At 40.9% G+C, this 19,029-nt stretch overlaps 1 protein-coding gene and 1 long non-coding RNA gene across 9 annotated transcripts in view; one reads left to right on the top strand and one right to left on the bottom strand.

The window, feature by feature from the left end:
• PARVA (parvin alpha) overlaps positions 1-19,029 on the bottom strand; it is a 191,641-nt gene that overhangs the window by 43,182 nt on the left and 129,430 nt on the right. For all 6 annotated transcript variants that reach the window (XR_008421195.1, XR_008421194.1, XR_008421193.1 and 3 more), the window contains exons 5-6: positions 8,033-8,173; positions 1,156-1,271 (exon numbers count right to left, since the gene is read on the bottom strand). Coding sequence is in view for 1 of the 6 variants with exons in the window: in XM_019456352.2 (XP_019311897.1) it covers positions 1,156-1,271; positions 8,033-8,173 (257 nt within the window). In the remaining 5 variants the exon portion in view is untranslated. The remainder of the gene's footprint in view (positions 1-1,155; positions 1,272-8,032; positions 8,174-19,029) is intronic.
• Positions 1-19,029, top strand: part of LOC109271152 (uncharacterized) — an 82,140-nt gene that overhangs the window by 32,655 nt on the left and 30,456 nt on the right. The window lies entirely within an intron of this gene.

Genomic DNA, 19,029 nt, shown 5'->3' on the forward strand with positions numbered 1-19,029 from the left:
CCTTGGTGTAGTCTTGTCTCCTGGCAGGCAGGGCCAACGTGACTATTTCTATTATATTTCCTTGACGTTTAGCAAGGGAGATACCCAGAAGGCATGGAAGAAATACTTTATCACCAGGGCACGGCCGAGCAGCCGACTGAAGAACACCTTCACATCTTCCTCCCCTCCACCGACATCCGATCCCTGAAAGCTCAGCTTCTGTCCGAGAAACTTGGCCTGGTGGGGTCAGGCCAAGCCTACCAGCCCTCAAGACTCTTTCTCACCAAGGGATGGTAGAACCGCCATATTGTTCTCTATTCCAGAACGCTGGATAACCAGTGAGCTGCTTAGAAGGGGCGTTCTCCCTTGCAGCATGTTTATTTGAAAAGAACAGAAACAAGCAAACAGAATGCTGACCTTTCCTAAATGGGCATAAAGTTGGAAAATAAAATTGAATTTGAGTATGTAATAGGGTTAGGAGCAGAGTGAGATAGTCACAGGGAGAGAGCACACTCTCGCCGTGGAAATTACACAGCCATATGCGAATGGAAATTCCATCCGACAATCTGGAAAGGGTGACTTGAGATCCCAGCCATGCTTCTCTGGGCAGGTGAAAAGCAGCCATGCCCTCCGTATAGGCATGGCCAGTCAGGGGTTCTCGTTCTCTCTCTCTCTCTCTCTCTCTCTCACACACACACACACACACACACACACACACACCCCTTCACATGCACAGGTTATCTGTCTCTTCCCAATATCTGTCCCTCATTTGTTTAACCAAAAAATGATTCTCCCTGGCTTGCAGGGCACACCCATGCATACACAGGGGATACACCTTTTCTCCTGACCCCACTGCACACACCTCACATTCATACGTCACACCCTCAAATACATAGCACACAGACACCCTCTTTACGAAAACCTGCAAACCCCACGGACAAGCCCCACACAAGGCTAGCCCATACTCAAGTACACGCTCTTCCACCCACTGCACATGTGACTGACTGCTGCCCACGTGCATCACAGGGCACACGCATGCGCCTCCCAACACACAGCACATCAAGGACACTCAGCAACCATTCCACCTGTATCCGGCTACCTGGCATGCCGTAGCTCCTGTATGAACTCAGCCTCCGTGCCTCTTTAAGGGCGCAGATGTTTGTAGTGCTGTCTTACCTGGACCACAACCACTTGGATGGAGACATGATCTGGGAGTCGGATCGGTGCCCGGAAATACTGGGACAGAGCAACCAGCAGATGCAAAATGGCTACCAGGCTCTTGGCGTGAACAGCTGAAATAAAAGATGAATCAAAAATTAGAGAATCGTCTTCCAGGTTCTAGGCAAATAGAAGCAGATATTCAAAATGTAGCAGTACCACACCCAATGCACCTTTTATCGCCCCACTAAGGATCTCACAGGCCTTGCCCTTAGGTCCCCTCATTCTTGGCCAAGTCCCATGGAGCTATTTCTTGGGTCATGTTATTGCTGCATTTCCAATATAGTGCCTCTCCACTCTAATCCAGGTTTCCAGTAGGGACCCTGACAGCTGCTGAATTTTGACAAAAGATCAGCCCTCTGCCACCCCCCATGTTCTTGTTCATTCTATTTTAATAACCTTGTTCATTCATGTCTGCCCTGCATCATCTTTCCCTTCTCTCTTGACTCTGAACTCTTTAGGTTATCACCACTACCCTTGTCCCAGGGCTCTACCCAAAGCAAGTCCTCATTCAATAAACACTGAGTCAGGAACACTGGATCCTTTCCTTTGTTCAGGGCTTGCAGTCCCTCGAGGAAGGCATGAGACATCTAAAGGCCTTTGTTGCTCTTTGGAGTACCGTGTATGGCCAGCTTAGGCAATGCCCTTCGGGAAGAGCGGGGAAAGGATGTGTGCGACCCAGCTGGCTTCTATAGCTCCTGAGCAACGTGCTAGATGTTAAACCTATTTGTACTAGAGGAGGGTGGGCAGCTGGTGAGTTGTAGATTTCACAGATGAGAGGAGAAGACTGTAATGTAATGGGTACACACAGGGCCAGGCAGACTGGAGCTTCAGTTCTGACTTGACAAGCTCTATATCTACTGCCTCCATGACCTTGGATAGGCCATTCAAGGCCTCTGAGTCTCAATCTGCTAACCTTCACAAGTGGGGATAGTAGTACCTTTGCAGAAATACAAGTTGTAAGAATTCCCAGAAATAGTATAGACAAAGCTTCCAGCCCATAGCAGATGATGAAGAAGGGTTGATACTTTTTATTGCAACTTACAAGACGACACTTCACACCTACACAATTAAACCATGTCAACTTTCTCCTCGTTCTGTCTCATAAAAGGAAAGCTTCGCCAGGTACCTTACATGCCTTCCCAGTCCTACCAGCCTCATGGGATCCTCCTTACAGGGAGGCATTTAAGGAAAGAACAACAACAAAAGTGCTCATTTTGTGTACTTAGCACAAACTGGGCCCATTATTAGGGTGTCATTCTGTCTTCCCTGGGACTGATGAGTCTGCTTTAACAGGAGCTTTAAGAAATCCCCAAGAAAAGGAAATGACTCAGACATTCCTTGGGAACTCATTAGGGTTACTTGTTATCACTGCTATTTGGAAGAAGGTTTTCCACCGCCAATGAGCAGCAGATGATCTGCTCCCATTTAGGTCTTCCAGAAGACATTGTCAATTCTGAGCTTTTGGGCATCGTCCAAAGTTTCACCCACAGTTACAGCCTCGGAGGAGGCTCCTGGCCCGGGAGTGACCTACCGACACGGTGTGCTTGCAGCCAGACAGAGGCATAATTGGGTTTGCTCTTCTGATCAGAGCTGCTGTACGTCAGTCCAGAGTCTGAGGGTTGTAAGGACATTTGCTAACTCTATCCTTTCTTCTTTTTTTTTTTCCATGTTTATTTTTGAGAGAGACAGAGTGAGAGCGGGGGAGGGGCAGAGAGAGCGACACACACACAGAATCCAAAGCAGGCTCCAGGCTCTGAGCTGTCAGCACAGAGCCCGACGCGGGGCTTGAACCCACGAACCGTGAGGTCATAACCTGAGCTGAAGTCGGCCGATTAACCGACTGAGCCTCCCAGGCGCCTCTCCCTTTTAATGACAAAACATAGTGCTAGAGAAGATGTGGTCAAAAAGGTTGTTCTTACCCACCAGTGACACTGTACTTCATCTTGACTGTTGTACTGAGCAGTATAGAGCTATTTTATAAGCACCATACAGATGCCAGTCTCTATTGAGGAGTGCTCGGTTCTCCTGGGAAGTTTTTCAAAAGAAATAATTATACAGTTTCTCTCTTCCTCTCTCTTTCTCTCTCTCACACACACACATGTGCAAAGATGTTAATTATTGTGTAATATAGTATTTAAAAATCTGGAAAACACTATAATAAGAGGATAGTTCAGACTGGTGGTTTTCAAGAACATTTTTTTTATTAGGCAGAGAAACCCTTTGTTTAAAAGCCATTAGGCAAAACAGATGAAAAAAAGCACAAGTGTCCTGGTCCCCAAGGCCTAACTGCTACCCACAGCTGCTATTCTCTCCTCAGTGACGCCTGAGTTCTTCCTGGCAAATCACTAGGTTGGGCCAAGAATGGTTAATAATCACTGCTTTAATAAGTTATGGTATATCCACATAATGGAATAATTTCCACACACTGAAAATCACTGTTGAAACAGTGTAACTATAAATATTAATAGTGTAATGTTAAACAGAAATAATAGAAACAATGTAAAGATACACATTTATGGATATACATACATGTAAATACATATACATATATGTGTACACACACACACACACACACACACACACACGTTTGTGGCCAAGACTTGGAAAGGAATATTAAAAAAATGAAAATATGATAGTTCCCTATTTAAAAAATTTTTTAGAATAAAGGTATGTCATCTTTTTTCTTTTTAAAATTTCTTTAGTGTTTATTTATTTTTGAGAGAGAGAGAGAGAGAGAGAGAGCGCGCGCATGAACAGGGAAGGGGCAGAGAGGGAGACACAGAATCTGAAACAGGCTCCAGGCTCTGAGCTGTCAGCACAGAGCCCGACGCGGGGCTCGAACTCATGAACCGTGAGATCATGACCTGAGCCAAAGTCAGACGTTCAATCGACTGAGACACCCAGGCAACCCTCATCTTTTTAATTAAGAAAAATCCTAACAACCTTCATCTATTGGGGTCCCCTCATCATTGCTACATTTGAGCTTATCTCCTGGTTTTCTCCCTGATGCCAGATAGAATCTAGGGATTCTGTGGTCCTGCCCTTGGGTCAGGATGGCAGTGTGCAGATTTAGAGGTGGGCCCAGGCTCTACTATATAAATTGGGCACTTAGCCATTGTGCCAGGAGCTGGTGGACATTTTCAAAGGAGCTGCTGAGTTAGGCATAGTCCTCCAAATAGGAGTTGTGGTGGAAATATCAATTGGTGTAATTTTTTTTGGAGACAATTTGACAATACGTATTATGACCTTAGAAATATACACACACGTTGGCCTTAGAATGCCACTCTTAGGTATTTGTACTAAAAAAGTAATTGTGGCTATCAGCAGACAGAACTCATCAGGCTACGTTGATAATAGTGGAAAAGTGGAAAACAACCTTAAAATCCATTATTCATTAGATAGATTATACTATAACCATACGATATTCTGCTACATAATATTAAAAGTGACAGAAGAATATTTAATGATCTGTGAAGATATACATCTTATAAACTGATCTCATCTTTGTAAAAAAAAATATGTAATTATGTATACACACATTTAATTTACTTATCTATTTCTTACACACACTCACACTCGACCTGAAGGGGAACACTGCAGGTTGACAGTCCCTGTCTCTGGGTGGGCAGCTTAGAGGGACCACATGCGTAGGCTCAGTGCACAGGCTCCACGGCAAGACTCTCTTTCAGTTCTGGCTACACCCGTCACCACCCGTGTGACCTTGGACAAGGACACTCCTTCAGCAAATATTACTGTGTCTGGTATTTGCGAGTTGCTCTTCCACTTTCTGGGGATTCAGTAGTGAAGAAACAAAAATCCCTGACTTCTTAAAGCTTACATTCATTGTCTCTGAATCGCTCTCTGCCTCTATTTTCCCATCTGTAAAATGGGGATACTAGAATTCTTACCTCAGATGGTTGAGTGAGGATTACAAGGATGAAAATACGTAAACGGTTTAGAATAGTACAAAGCATACAGTAAGCACCATAGATATGTTAGCTGTTAATATTCAAATTTGTTTTCATTTTATAGCTTTTTAATCATGAAAATTGTTGTGAATAAAGCAAGAAGAAAAGGTAGACCTCCCTAAAGCCCTAGATCAAGAGCCTTGGTAACTCACAGCTGTCCCTGCCACCTTCGTCCTGAGTGGAAAGATGACACGATATCTAGGAGCTAGAGAGAATAGCAGAGGGGAGGGACAGAACTTCTCTCCAGGAGTTGGACCCATCACATCCCTTATGGAAGAAACCATTCATGCTTGCAAACAGTCATCACAGGGATCTAGCCGCTGAGAGAATGATCCCTCCGGCCTAGTACTTCATCTCTGTTTTGGAAATCTATCTGACAGGAATAACTCGAGAGAAGCAAAAAGAGACCCAACCTAAGACATTTGACTTGGCCCCGACAGTAGCCAGTAGGTGAGCAAACATCCTAATAGGATCAACGTCAATGTAGGGTTTAAGATCCCTATGGGACTTTCTACCCAGTGAAATAGAAGCAGCCATCAAAAATAATGGCTACCTGGGATAGTGAATACATGGGATAATGAATCCTACATGGGAATATAGAAAATCTGATATAATATTAAGAGAAAATAACAAAACACAGGAGTGTGAGTAAACATTTGCATTGATAGGGACAGTAGTGGGCAAAAAATGAAAACAGCCAGATGAGAGTGGCAACACGGGTGATTATTTTACTCGTACACATATCCCCATAACAAATGAAGGGTGTGCCTGGGTGGCTCATTCAGTTAAACGTCCGACTTTGGCTCAGGTCATGGTCTCACAGTTTGTGAGTTTGAGCCCCGCGTCGGGCTCTGTGCTGACAGCTCGGAGCCTGGAGCCTGCTTCAGATTCTGTGTCTCCCTCGCTCTCTGCCCCTCCCCCATCACACTCTGTCTCTGTCTCTCTCTCTCTCTCTCAAAAATAAATAAGCATTAAAAAAAGTTTTTTAAACAAATGAGGGTAAACATGAACCAAACAAATCATTAAAAGCCACTAAAGACCATGGTCCTGAAGTGGCTTTAAAAAGTTCCATGCTGGGACGCCTGGATGGTTCAGGATTTTGGCTCAGGATGGTTCTGGATTTTGGCTCAGGTTGTGATCTCAGGGAGATCCAGCCCCGCACTTCCTGCTCCATGCTGGGCATGAAGCCTGCTTGAGATTCTCTCTCTCCCTCTGCCCCCCACACCCCCTCGCTGGTGCAAGTGCTCTGTTTCTCCTTCTCTCTCAAAAAAAAAAAAAAAAAAAAAATTTCCATTCTATCTCAATCTTTCCAAAACTGGGTTCCCTGGTAAGTGAAAAGGTGTTTTGTTGGGAGGGGTGCATGGAGATGGTCCACATTCAGGGAGGAGGGAATAGGTTGAAACAAAACTAAGCAGGGGTCTTTATCAGAGGACTTTAATGCTCACGACTATTGTGGATTTCTGCAAGGTAGATGCAGTTCCCACACTAGTAATCAGGCGCCCTCCCCCCTCCCCCAACACTGTTAGCATTCCTGGCCTTTGGGGCAGCAACCAGGACCCAGGGCATGGCCTCCCCTCTTCCCGGGTGTTTCTCTCCATCACACAGAGGTCGCCCTGTTTCAAGCACTGTGTGATGTGCACGTGAAGGTATGATTATGCTGAAGGAGGTACCTGTTGTCTCACCTCCAATGTCAGTTGCTAGAAACTTGCTGAAGAGGTTGGGTCTGGCAGCTACTGGGTCTCTAAGCTGAGGGATAAAGATATCCTTTTCCTTTTTTTTTTTTTTTTTTTTTTTTTTTTTACTGTTTATTTATTATTGAGAGACAGAGAGAGACACAGCAGGGGAGAGGCAGAGAGAGAGGGAGACACAGAATCCGAAGCAGGCTCCAGGCTCTGAGCTGTCAGCACGGAGCCCGATGCGGGGCTCGAACTCACAAACCGCGAGATCATGACCCGAGCTGAAGTCAGACGCTTAACCCACTGAGCCACCCAGGTGCCCCAAGATTTCCTTTTCTTTCCCAAGTTGGAAAGGTGGTTTTTTTGGGGGGAGGGGGAAGGTGTCCATTTTAAGTTGTTTAAACTGGATACGATTTTGTCTAGAACTTAACCCCTTAATACTTAAAAGCAGAGAACATGATCTAAATCATTTTATTAATCTGAATTCATATTTTCATCGATTACAAAGAACAAAACAACTCTGGACGCCCTCTGAGAAATCTGAGGTTGCCACTGGAGTCACCTGATCTGCTGATTCAAGGCTGATTCTGTTATGGACTCATCACGTCCATAGTAGCCTGGCAGGCTCTTAAGGTAGCAAAAGAACAAGCAGTTTATAACTTTTGGAGATGCTCAAGCTACACTAGCCGCACAACCCGAATTTGAAAATCCTGTTCCAGGGCCTGCGATGTCAGCCCCAGACCTTTGCTCCTTCTGGAAAATGAGGGGCTGAGAGGAAGGGCATGGGCTTCAAAACAGAGCCAAGTCCTTGCTCCCCTGCTCCTCAGCTGCCTGAACGTAGGGATTTTGGCTTCTTGAAGCCTCTATGAGCTGGACACGTGGCTTTCTCAAAAGGTTGTACAGGGGCTTAGAAGTAGCTCAATCCGTAGTAGTCTCCTCTGCTCCCTAGCTCACGTGAACTTGCTACAAACGGCCTTTCACAGAAAAGCACACTGGCTTTGGACACTTTGTCATTTTCCCAGCAGCACAGAGGATAAGTTCTCTAAAGAAGGGCACATCTCACTCAATGATAAATGGGTTTGCACCCACCCGGGGGCCTGCCAGCGTCCTGGATGGCTTTGTGGGGAAACCCCAGGGTGGGGGCCACAGGGGACATTTAACCATTCCATCCTTTTTTGTAAAACTCACAGTCCACATTCCACTTGATGCTCCTGGGAGGAAGCTTCAGGGTTTCGTTGACCTTCTCCAGGACGGTCTGCAACTTTTGCTTCTGAGCAATCTCTGACTGGGTGACTTCAGCAACGTTCAGCTTCTCGCTCTCAAGTTTTTCTGGGGTGACAAGGGCAGGGGGAAAGAGAACAGCTGTTATCTCCGGCCACAGACACCCCTAACTCACACGCTCGTTCACTCGCTCCCACAAACACACATGCTCACACATTCACTCGCTCAGCAAGTATATACTGAGCACCTGCTCTGTGAGGGACACTGCTCTCCCTGCCTCATCTGATGTGTCACCAGTATTGAGAGAGCTGTGCGAGCTCAGAGCGGGGCATGTAGCCCATCCTGTCCTACCTGAACTCTTTCCCAGCATTCTGGATTTTTCCTTCTCTTCACCTTTGCCTTCTCCAAGCATACTCTGGGCCCCGACTGGAAAGGCTTGTGTGCCTCCCCTGGCACTCCTCTTCATTCAAGGCATTTTGTATGTGTCATGTGTAGGTATGTGTCACACTGAATCACATTTATCTGTTTTATTATTTTTTTAATTTAAATTCAAGTTAGTTAACGTACAGCACAGTCTTGGCTTCAGGAGTAGAACCCAGTGATTCCTGTCTTACATGTGACACCCCCTTAATGCCTATCACCCATTTAACCCATCCCCCACCCACCTCCCCTCCAGCCACCCTCAGTTTGTTCTCTGTATTTAACAGTCTCTTATGATTTGCCTCCCTCTGTTTTTATCTTATTTTGCCTTCCCTTCTGCTATGTTCATCTGTTTCGCTTCTTAAATTCCACATGAGCGAAATCATATATCTTTCTCTGACTTATTTTGCTTAGTATAATATATTCTAGTTCCATCCATGTTGTTGCAAATGGCAAGATTTCATTCTTTTTCATTGCCAAGTAGTATTCAGTTGTATATACATACACCCCATTTTCTTTATCCTTTCATCAATTGATGGACATTGGGCTCTTTCCATAATTTGGCTATTTTTTTAAAAGTTTATTTATTTGAGAGAGACAGAGACAGTGTGAGTAGGGGAGGTGCAGAGGGAGAGAGAGGGAGAGGGAGAGAGACAGAGAGAGAGAGAGAATCCCAAGCAGTCTCCATACCATCAGTGCAGAGCCTGACGCAGGGGTGAAACTCAGGAAACTGTGAGATCATGACCTGAGCCAAAACCAAGAGTTGGATGCTTAACCGACTGAGCCACCCAGGTGCTCCAATTTGGTTATTGTTGAGAGTGCTGCTATAAACATTGGGGTGCGTGTGCCCCTTCGAATCAGCATTTTTGTATCCTTTGGGTAAATACCTAGCAGTGCAATTGCTGGGTAGTAGGGTAGTTCTATTTTTAATTCTTTGAGGAACCTCCACACTGTTTTCCAGAGCAGCTGCACCAGTTTGCATTCCCACCAACAGTGCAAGAGGGTTCCCCTTTCTCCACATCCTCGCCAACGCCTGTTGTTTCCTGAGTTGTCAATTATAATCTTTCTGACAAATGTGAGGTGTTACCTCATTGTGGTTTTGATTTGTATGTCCCTAATGATGAGTGATGTTGAGCATTTTTTCATGTGTCTGTTAGCCATCTGGATGTCTTCTTTGGAAAAGTGTCTATTCGTGTCTTCTGTCCATTTCTTCACTGGATTATCTGTTTCTGGGGGGCCAGTTTGGTAAGTTCTTTATAGATTTTGGATACTAATCCTCTATCCATATGTCATTTGCAAATATCTTCTCCCATTCCATCGGTTGCCTTTTAGTTTTGTTGATGGTTTCCTTCACTGTGCTTTTTATCTTGATGAGATCCCAGTAGTTCCTATTAGCTTTTATTTCCCTTGCCGCCAGAGACATATCTGTTTTAAAGACCTTCTTTCCTTTTAAACCCACTGGAAATGTAACTTATTTGATGTGTCCCATTTCATGAATTTTAGGGCGCACTTTTTTGTTGTTGTTTTTCACTTTTTAACATCCCTGAAATAAGAGTGTCATAAAATGGATGGCACTCTATAATTGTTGTCAGCCAGGTGGAAGACAGGGGTTCTCATTGCTTCCACGTGTGTGCACTGCGTCCTACCTCTTCATAGTGTGGTCACTTCCATACCTTAATAAGCCTAGAAGAACACTTTCAAAAAGTAGGAAATAAAAATTCTAAGGAATTGGTAAGCTTTGAGTAATAGTAATTGACATGATTTTTTCTTTTTCTGAGTGGTACTTATAAAATGGTGTGTTTTAAAATCAATTGTTCTTGCATCCAATGGTATAACTTAATACTTAAAGGTCTACATTTTTATCTGTTAAAGAGAACAGCTTTGAGTTAAAGAATGGGAAGTATTATCTGCTGTTGGATTCACCGAATCTACTCTCCACAACCCATTCAAGATTGATAGAACGGACACTCCAAAATGTGTTTAAAATGTCTTTTCTCCACATTTTTAAGGAGCACCACACAAAAGAATTAAACCTACAGCAATGGTTTCCCCAATGCTTATAGTATTTATTTTTCTGCAGTTATATCTTATCCAGCTCAAATGTGCCTTGGGTAGTTATTTGAAGATGAGATTGTTCATTGGAGAATTTCTGCAGTTTTCTATGGATTTAAGAATTATTTCAGGGTTGGGGGGAGGGTGCCTGGGTGGCTTATTCGGTTAAGCGTCTGACTTCAGCTCAGGTCATGATCTCATGGTTTGTGGATGTGAGCCCTGCCTTGGGCTTTGTGCTGACAGCTCAGAGCCTGGAGCCTGCTTCGGATTCTGTGTCTCCCTCTCTCTCTGCCCCTCCCCTGCTCACGCTCTGTCTCTCAAAAATAAACAAACATTAAAAAAAAAAAAAGAATTGTATCTGGGACACTTGGGTGACTCAGTCGGTTGAGCATCTGATTTCAGCTCAGGTCATGATCTTGCAGCTCGTGAGTTTGAGCCCCACATGGGGCTCTGAGCCAACATCTCAGAGTCTGGAGCCTGCTTCAGATTCTGTGTCCCAATCTCTCTCTGTCCCTCCACTGCTCATGCTCTTTCTCTCTCTCAAAAATAAATAAACGTTAAAAAAAGAAATTATTTTCTGCACCTGGATAGAATGAGCTCAAGCTATTTTCACCTCGAAGGCCGGAGTATTATCTTTCTCTTCTCTTTAGTTGCTTATGGCCATCACTTTTTTTTTTTTTTTAAGTTTATGTATTTTATTTTTGTGAGAGAAAGAGAGAGATCATGCATAAGTGGGGAAGGGGCCGAGAGAGGGAGAGAGAGCGAGAATCCCAAGCAGCCTCCATGCTGTCCATGAGCCCGATGTAGGGCTCGATTTCACAACGAGTGAGATCATGACTTGAGCCAAAATCAACAGTGAGACTCTTAACCGGCTGAGCCACCCAAGTGCCCCAGGGCCATCATTCTTTATTTCTAAATGTCAGGGATTTAATAAGCCTATATTTATTTTTTATTTTTATTTTTTTATTAAATATAATTTATTGTCAACTTGGATTTCATACAACACCCAGTGCTGATCCCAACAGGTGCCCTCCTCAGTGCCCATCACCCACTTTCCCCTCTCCCCCACCCCCCATCAACCCTCAGTTTGTTCTCAGTATTTATGAGTCTCTTAAAGACTTAAAGGGAGGGTTTGCCTCCCTCCCCCTCTGTAACTTCCCCCCCTTCCCCTCCCCCATGGTCTTCTGTTAAGTTTCTCAGGATCCACATATGAGTGAAAGCATACAGTATCTTTCTCTGCCTGACTTATTGCACTTAGCATAATACCCTCTAGTTCCATCCACATTGCTGCAAATGGCCAGATTTCATTCTTTCTCATTGCCAAGTAGTATTCCATTGTGTATATAAATCACAATTTCTTGATCCATTCGTCAGTTGATGGACAATTAGGCTCTTTCCATAACTTGGCTATTGTTGAAAGCGCTGCAATAAACATTGGGGTACAAGTGCCCCTCTGCATCAGCACTCCTGTCTCCCTTGGGTAAATTCCTAGCAGTGCTATTGCTGGGTCATAGGGTAGATCTCTTTTTTATTTTTTGAGCAATCTCCACACTGTTTTCCAGAGCAATAAGCCTATATTTAAATGTCTTCCTCTTGATTGTTCATACTTGAAGAGATCACGTGCGCCTTTTCCATTGTTTGGGCCGCAAATTCTTATCTTGGATCCTCTCCTACTGAAGAAATGACAAGTTGTTTGCATCTAATACTGCAATCACAGTTTGGGTAGTTTGGTAGAGGCTGCCCGGAGTGCTCGGTTAAGAAAATTTCTGCAGCTTTATCTTGGCTGAGAGGAAAAGATCACTGGGGATAGTGATGACAGTCTTGGGAGAGGGCTTGGGGAGAGGGAGAGGGGAGGAGACTGCGTACCCGCCTGCCGTGTTTTGTTACATCATGGCTTATAAGTTTTCATATTTATAACCTTCTGCTGACGTTGGACTTCTTAGGTCCCTGAGTCTGTTTATTAGCTCGACAACTTTTTCTGCACTGTTGTCTATTCCGTTCTCATTTTTTAAAAATTGGATTTTATACATGACCTACTAGAATACTCATTTTTTTCTGTTTCTGCCAGTATTTTTTAATTGCCACAATGCTATTATAATGCCTTCTTAAAATTAAAAAAAAGTTGTGTATTTTAGCATCTGGCATTATTCAGGAGAAGACTTTCTATGGTTTATTTCTTTTGCATACTAATTTTTGAGAAAATGTAATTCTGCTTGACTTTTTTTCTACTTTAGTTTTTTTGGGTTTTTTTTTTTTGGCTTTTAATTTTGTTGGATATTTTATTTTAGGCAATGGCATTGGTATTATGTGGATTTGAGTAGATAGAAGATCTTGAAGCAAACTTTGTTAACAGTTTTAGGTGTATTTCTATGCCATGCTCACATACACAATTACACAAACAGAAAGCATTCTCTCATTTTCTCCCTCAATGAAAGTGAGATTACTGTGTATATATTTTTCTGCTACTTGTTTTTCCACTCAAACATATATTATGAATACCTATGTCAATATATATGGATATAACTCATCTTTTGGGTACCTTTTGACCACCTTTACCCACTTTGCCCACCCCCCAATCCCCTGCCTCTGGCAGCCACCAATCTGGTCTCTGTATCTATGAGCTTATTTTTTTAAATAAAGATTCAACATATAAGTATGACCATATAGTATTTCACTTAGCATAGTGTCCTCAAAGTCCATCTATGTTGTTGTAAATGGCAAGATTGCATTCTTTTTTTATGGCCAAATAATACTCCACTGTATAAATGTATATTCACTGTATTTTCTTTATCTGTTCATCCATTGATGGACACTTAGGTTGTTTTCATATTTGGCTATTGTAAATAATGCTGCAGTGAACAGAGGAGTGCACATATCTTTCAAGGTAGCATTTTCATTTTCTCTAGGAAAAACCACAAGTGGAATCACTGGGTCATATGGTATTTCCATTTTTAATTTTAAAAATTTTTTTATTTTTGAGAGAGAGAGAGAGAATGTATGAGGAAGGGCAGAGAGGGAGGGAGACACAGAATCTGAAGCAGGTTCCAGGCTCGAGCTGTCAGCACAGAGCCCGACGTGGGGGCTCAAATCCATGAACCGTGAGATCATGACCCAAGCTGAAGTTGGATGCTTAACCAACTAAGCCACCCAGGCGCCCCGTCCATTTTCAGTTTTTTAAAGAACCCCCATACTGTTTTCCATAGTGGCTGCACCAATTTACATTCTTACCAACAGAGCACAAGGGTTCCCTTTTTTCCATTTCCTTGCCAGTTTTGGTTATTTCTTGTCATTCTGATACTAGCCAATTCTGACTGGTGTGAGGTAATCTCTCATTGTGGTTTTGGTTTGCATTTCCCTGATGATAACTGATGTTGAGCATATTTTCATGTGTCTGTTGGCAATCTGAGTGTCTTCTTTGGAAAAGTGTCCATTCAGATCTGTGCATTTTTTAATTGTATTTTTTCATTTTCTTTTTGTCCTTTTCTTTCTTTCTTTCTTTCTTTCTTTCTTTCTTTCTTTCTTTCTTTCTTTCTTTCTTTCTTTCTTTCTGCTATTCAGTTTCATGAGTTCTTTATATATATTGGATATTAACCTCTTATCAGATATATGATTTGCACATATTTCCAAATCCCCATTTGGTAGGTTGCCTTTTCATTTTGTTACATCGTTTCAGGTCTTATGTTCAAGTCCTTAACCCATTTTGAGTTAATGTTTGCATATGTTGTAAGATAGTGGTTCACTTTCAGTCTTTTGCATGTGGCTGTCCAGTTTTCCCAACAACACTTACTGCAGAAGCTGTATATTCTTGGGTCCTTTGTCTTAAATTAATTGGCTATATATGTGTGGCTTTATTTCTGGGCTCTCTATTCTGTTCCATTAACATATGTATCTGTTTTTATGCTCTACCATAATGTTTTGACTACTAGAACTTTGGAATATAGTTTGAAATCAGGGAGCATGATGCCTCCAGCTTAGTCTTCTTTTTCTTAAGAAAAAAAATTTTTTTTAAATGTTTATTTCTTTTTAAGAGAGAAACAAAACTCTCATGCTTAGAGCATGAGCAGGGGAGGAGCAGAGACAGAGGGAGACACAGAATCCAAATCAGGCTCCAGGCTCTGAGCTGTCAGCACAGAGCCTGATATGGAGCTTGAACCCAGGAACTGTGAGATCATGACCTGAGCCAAAGTCAGATGCTCAGCTGACTGAGCCACTGAGGTACCCCTTCGTCTTCTGTTTCAAGATTGCTTTGGCTATTTGAGGTCTTGTGTGGTTCCTTACAAATTTTAGGATCCTTTTCCTATTTTTTTTTCTGTGCAATGTGTCTTTATTTTTATTTTTCATTTGCGCATAATTGACACAAAATGTTACACCACACAAAGTGTACACCATAGTGATTCAACAAGTCTATACATGATGCTATGTTCACTACAAGTGCAGCTACCATTTGTCTTGACACATCATCACTTGTTACAGATTCACTGACTATATTCCTTATGCTGTATCTTTCATTCTGTGACTTATTTCATAACTGGAAGCCAATTTCTCCCACCCCAATACTTCTGTGAAAACTACCATTAGCAACTTAATAGGGATGGTCTTGAATCTGTAGATTGCTTAGGGTAGAAGAATATTTGACAACATTCTTCTAATTCATGAGCACAGAGGGTCTTTCACTCCTTGTGGGACTGTTTTCTTAATTTCTCTTTCTGATAGTTTGTTGAATTAGTGTATAGAAATACAACAAATTTTTGTATATTGATTTTGTACCTGTGACTTTACTGAATTTGATTACTAGTTCTAACAGGTTTTTTTTTTTTTTTTTTTGGTGGAGTCTTTGGGGTTTTCTTGATATATATATATATATATATATATAGTTATATAGTTATATATATAACATATATTGTTATATATTATATATTATATGTATTATATGTATTATATATTATATGTATATATATACATATATGTGTTATATGTATATTATATATATATGTGTGTGTGTGTATATATATATATATATATATATATATATATATATATATATATAGTGACAGTTTTACTTCTTCCTTGCCAATTTGAATGCCTTTTATTTCTTTTTCTTGTCTAATTGTTATGGATAGGAATTCCAATTCTTTGTTGAATAAAAGTGGCTAAAGTGGGCATCCTTGTCTTGTTCCTTAGAGGAAAAGATTTCAGCTTTTCACCATTGGGTATGTAGGCTTGTCATATAGAGCCTTTATTATGTCGAGATATGTTTTCTCTGTACCCATTCTATTGAGAATTTTTATCATGAATGGATGTGTAATTTTGTCAAATGCTTTTTCTGCATCTATTGAGATGATCATGTGGTTTTTATCCTTCATTTTGTTAATGGGCATATCACACCAATTGATTTGTGGGTGTGAAACCATTCTTGCATCCTTGGAACAAATCCCAGTTGATCATGGCGCATGATCCTTTTAATGTATTGTTGAATTCACTTTGTTAACATTTTGTTGAGGATTTTTGTATCTGTGTTCATTAGGAAAAATGTAGTTTTCCTTGTGACATCCCTGTCTGGTTTTAGTAGCTGGTTTTGTAAAATGAGTCTGGAAGTTTTTCTTCCTCTTCTCTATTTGGAAGAGTTTAAGGGTTGGTAGTAATTTTTCTTTAAATCTTTGGTAGAATTCACCAGTGAAGTCATCTGGTCCTGGACTTTTGTTTATTGGGGAGTTTTTGATTACTGATTCAATCTACTTACTAATAATCAGTTTGTCCAGATTTTCTATTTCTTCATGATTCTGTCTTGGTAGCTTGCACATTTCCTGGAATTTATCAATTTCTCCTAGGTTGCCCAACTTTGCTGTGTAATTGTTCACAGTAGTCTCTTATGATTCTTTGTATTTCTGTAGTACAAGTTGTAATAACTCCCCTTTCATTTCTGATTTTATTTGAGTCGTGTATCTGTAAGTCTAGCTAAAGGTTTGTTGATTCTGTTTATCTTTTCAAAAAACCAGCTCTTAGTTTCATTGATCTTTTCTATTATCTTTTTAGTTTCTAAATATGTCCCAAATATCTGACCCAAACACATATTATGAGTATCTTTCTACATCAGTACATATCGATACAACTCATTCTTTTAAAAAATCTACATAATACATTATAGGACTTAGAACTTATTCAACTATTCCTCTGTAGATATATAGTCAGGTTATAAGCCACCTTTTTCCTATTTGTATTAAAGTTTCAATAAACATCGTGTGTGTGTGTGCATGTGTGTATGTGTGTGTGTGTGTGTGTGTGTGTGTGTGTGTGTGTGTGTATGTTACCAACTGATCATTGCTGGTAAAAAGAAAAGCTTGTTGCCTTAAAGATTTTCTTCTTAAATATAGTCATCTTATCAAATCTCCTTATTAGTTCTATTATTGTTTCTTTGAGTCTTTAGCATTCTCTGGGTATGGAAATAAGGTAAAACATAGTTATCTCTATTTTGTAACCTTGTATCACTTATTTCAATTTTATGATATTTTATTTTATTTTTCATTTATATGACATTTTAAAAGAGAAGATTTTAGAACCTCTTTCTGCTATTTCTACCCCTATTTATTTACCCCTATTTATTTTTGAAATATTCAACCCTCAAAATTTAACAGATCCACTCAAATATTCCTGTAGTTAAATAGTAATTTCACTCATTGTTATTAAGTATTTAAAGATAATTTCTTTCTCAAGACTCCTGGTTTCCCTCTTTTGCTCTTTATTATTAGGCTAACTTCCACAAAAACTTCCTATTGCTCAAATTTTATTCTCCCATGAAATTGTTCCTTTTATGTTTCTATAGTTCTGCAAATTGTTCATCATTAGTCTAACTTGTTATAAAGTAACAGGAATGATTTTGAAATAGGATGCTATTTAGAAAATTTTCTCAGGATTATTTTGTGAATCTTTCTCTTGTTTTTTGAGTTTAGCATCCAAGTGCGCTTTTGGAGTGATTATTTTTAGAAAACAATGAAATAGTATTCACAAGCTCTCAAGTATCAAGACAGGGAAGAATAAACTCAATTACTCTGAATGGTAGAAAAACTGGGATATTCTAACACACACACACACACACACACACAGTTACTGTATAGATCATACTATGTTAATGTCAACATCCTTCAGAGAATTTGAGTACAGAAAATACTCTTTCCAGTATGAGTGATTCCTGAGTTATTAGATTTGTATTTCCAAATATATGGAGAGGCTTTGTTAGAAAATTTTTTTTTATCGTACCATGGTTAGAGAACTTGGTCTGTATAATAATTTGTTGAGACCTACTTTATTTGACAGTCACTTTTTAAGTGTTCCATGTGCAGTTGAAAGGAAAGAATACTCTAGTTTTGGGGCATGGCTGGTTAACTGCTTTCTCCAAATCTTCTCTATATGTTAACCAAAATATGTTAAAAATCTAACACTGTGAGGGCAGATTTATCAAGTGTTTGTAATTCTGATTGTCATTTTCAGTTTTTATATAACAATGCATAAAAATACATTTAGGTTTAAAATGGCTGTATTTTCCTAGTAGGTTTAGTCTCCTCAATATATACTCTCCGTAGTAATGCTTAGTACCTTAAAGTCTGTTTTGTCAAATATTAAAACAGTTACTCCAGCTTTCTTTTAGTTAGTGTTTGTGTAACGTATGTAATTTTTCCCACTCTTTAAATGTTTTGTTGTTTTTTTTTTTTTTGAAGGAGAGAGAGAGAGAGAGACAGACAGAGCATGAGTGGGGGAGGAGCAGAGAGACAGGGAGACACAGAATCTGAAGCAGGCTCCCGGCTCTGAGCTGTCAGCACAGAGCCCTAGCGGGGCTCGAACTCACAAACCGCGAGATCATGACCTGAGTCAAAGTGAGACACTCCATCGACTGAGCCACCCAGGTGCCCCATTTTTTCCCACTCTTTAAACTGTTCTTTGCCCTCATAAATTATGAGTGTCTCTTGTAAATAGCATGTAGCAAGATGTTGTTGGGCTATCTAGTCTGACAATCCTTGTCCTTTTTCATTTTTTTTAAATATGAAATTTATTGTCAAATTGGTTTCCATTACAACTCCCAGTGCTCATTCCAACAGGTGCCCTCCTCAATGCCCATCACCCACTTTCCCCTCCCTCCCACCCCCCATCAACCCTCAGTTTGTTCTCAGTTTTTAAGAGTCTCTTATGCTTTGGCTCTCTCCCACTCTAAACTCTTTTTTTTTTTTTTTCCTTCCCCTCCTCCATGGGTTTCTGTTAAGTTTCTCAGGATCCACATAAGAGTGAAAACATATGGTATCTGTCTTTCTCTGTATGACTTATTTCACTTAGCATAACACTCTCCAGTTCCACCCATGTTGCTACAAAGGGCCATATTTCGTTCTTTCTCATTGCCATGTAGTACTCCATTGTGTATATAAACCACAATTTCTTTATCCATTCATCAGTTGATGGACATTTAGGCTCTTTCCCTAATTTGGCTATTGTTGAAAGTGCTGCTA

This window comes from Panthera pardus, unplaced genomic scaffold (genome assembly GCF_024362965.1).
Source record: "Panthera pardus isolate Hobbes unplaced genomic scaffold, ASM2436296v1 HiC_scaffold_12, whole genome shotgun sequence".
In the NCBI taxonomy this organism is placed as follows: domain Eukaryota; kingdom Metazoa; phylum Chordata; class Mammalia; order Carnivora; family Felidae; genus Panthera; species Panthera pardus.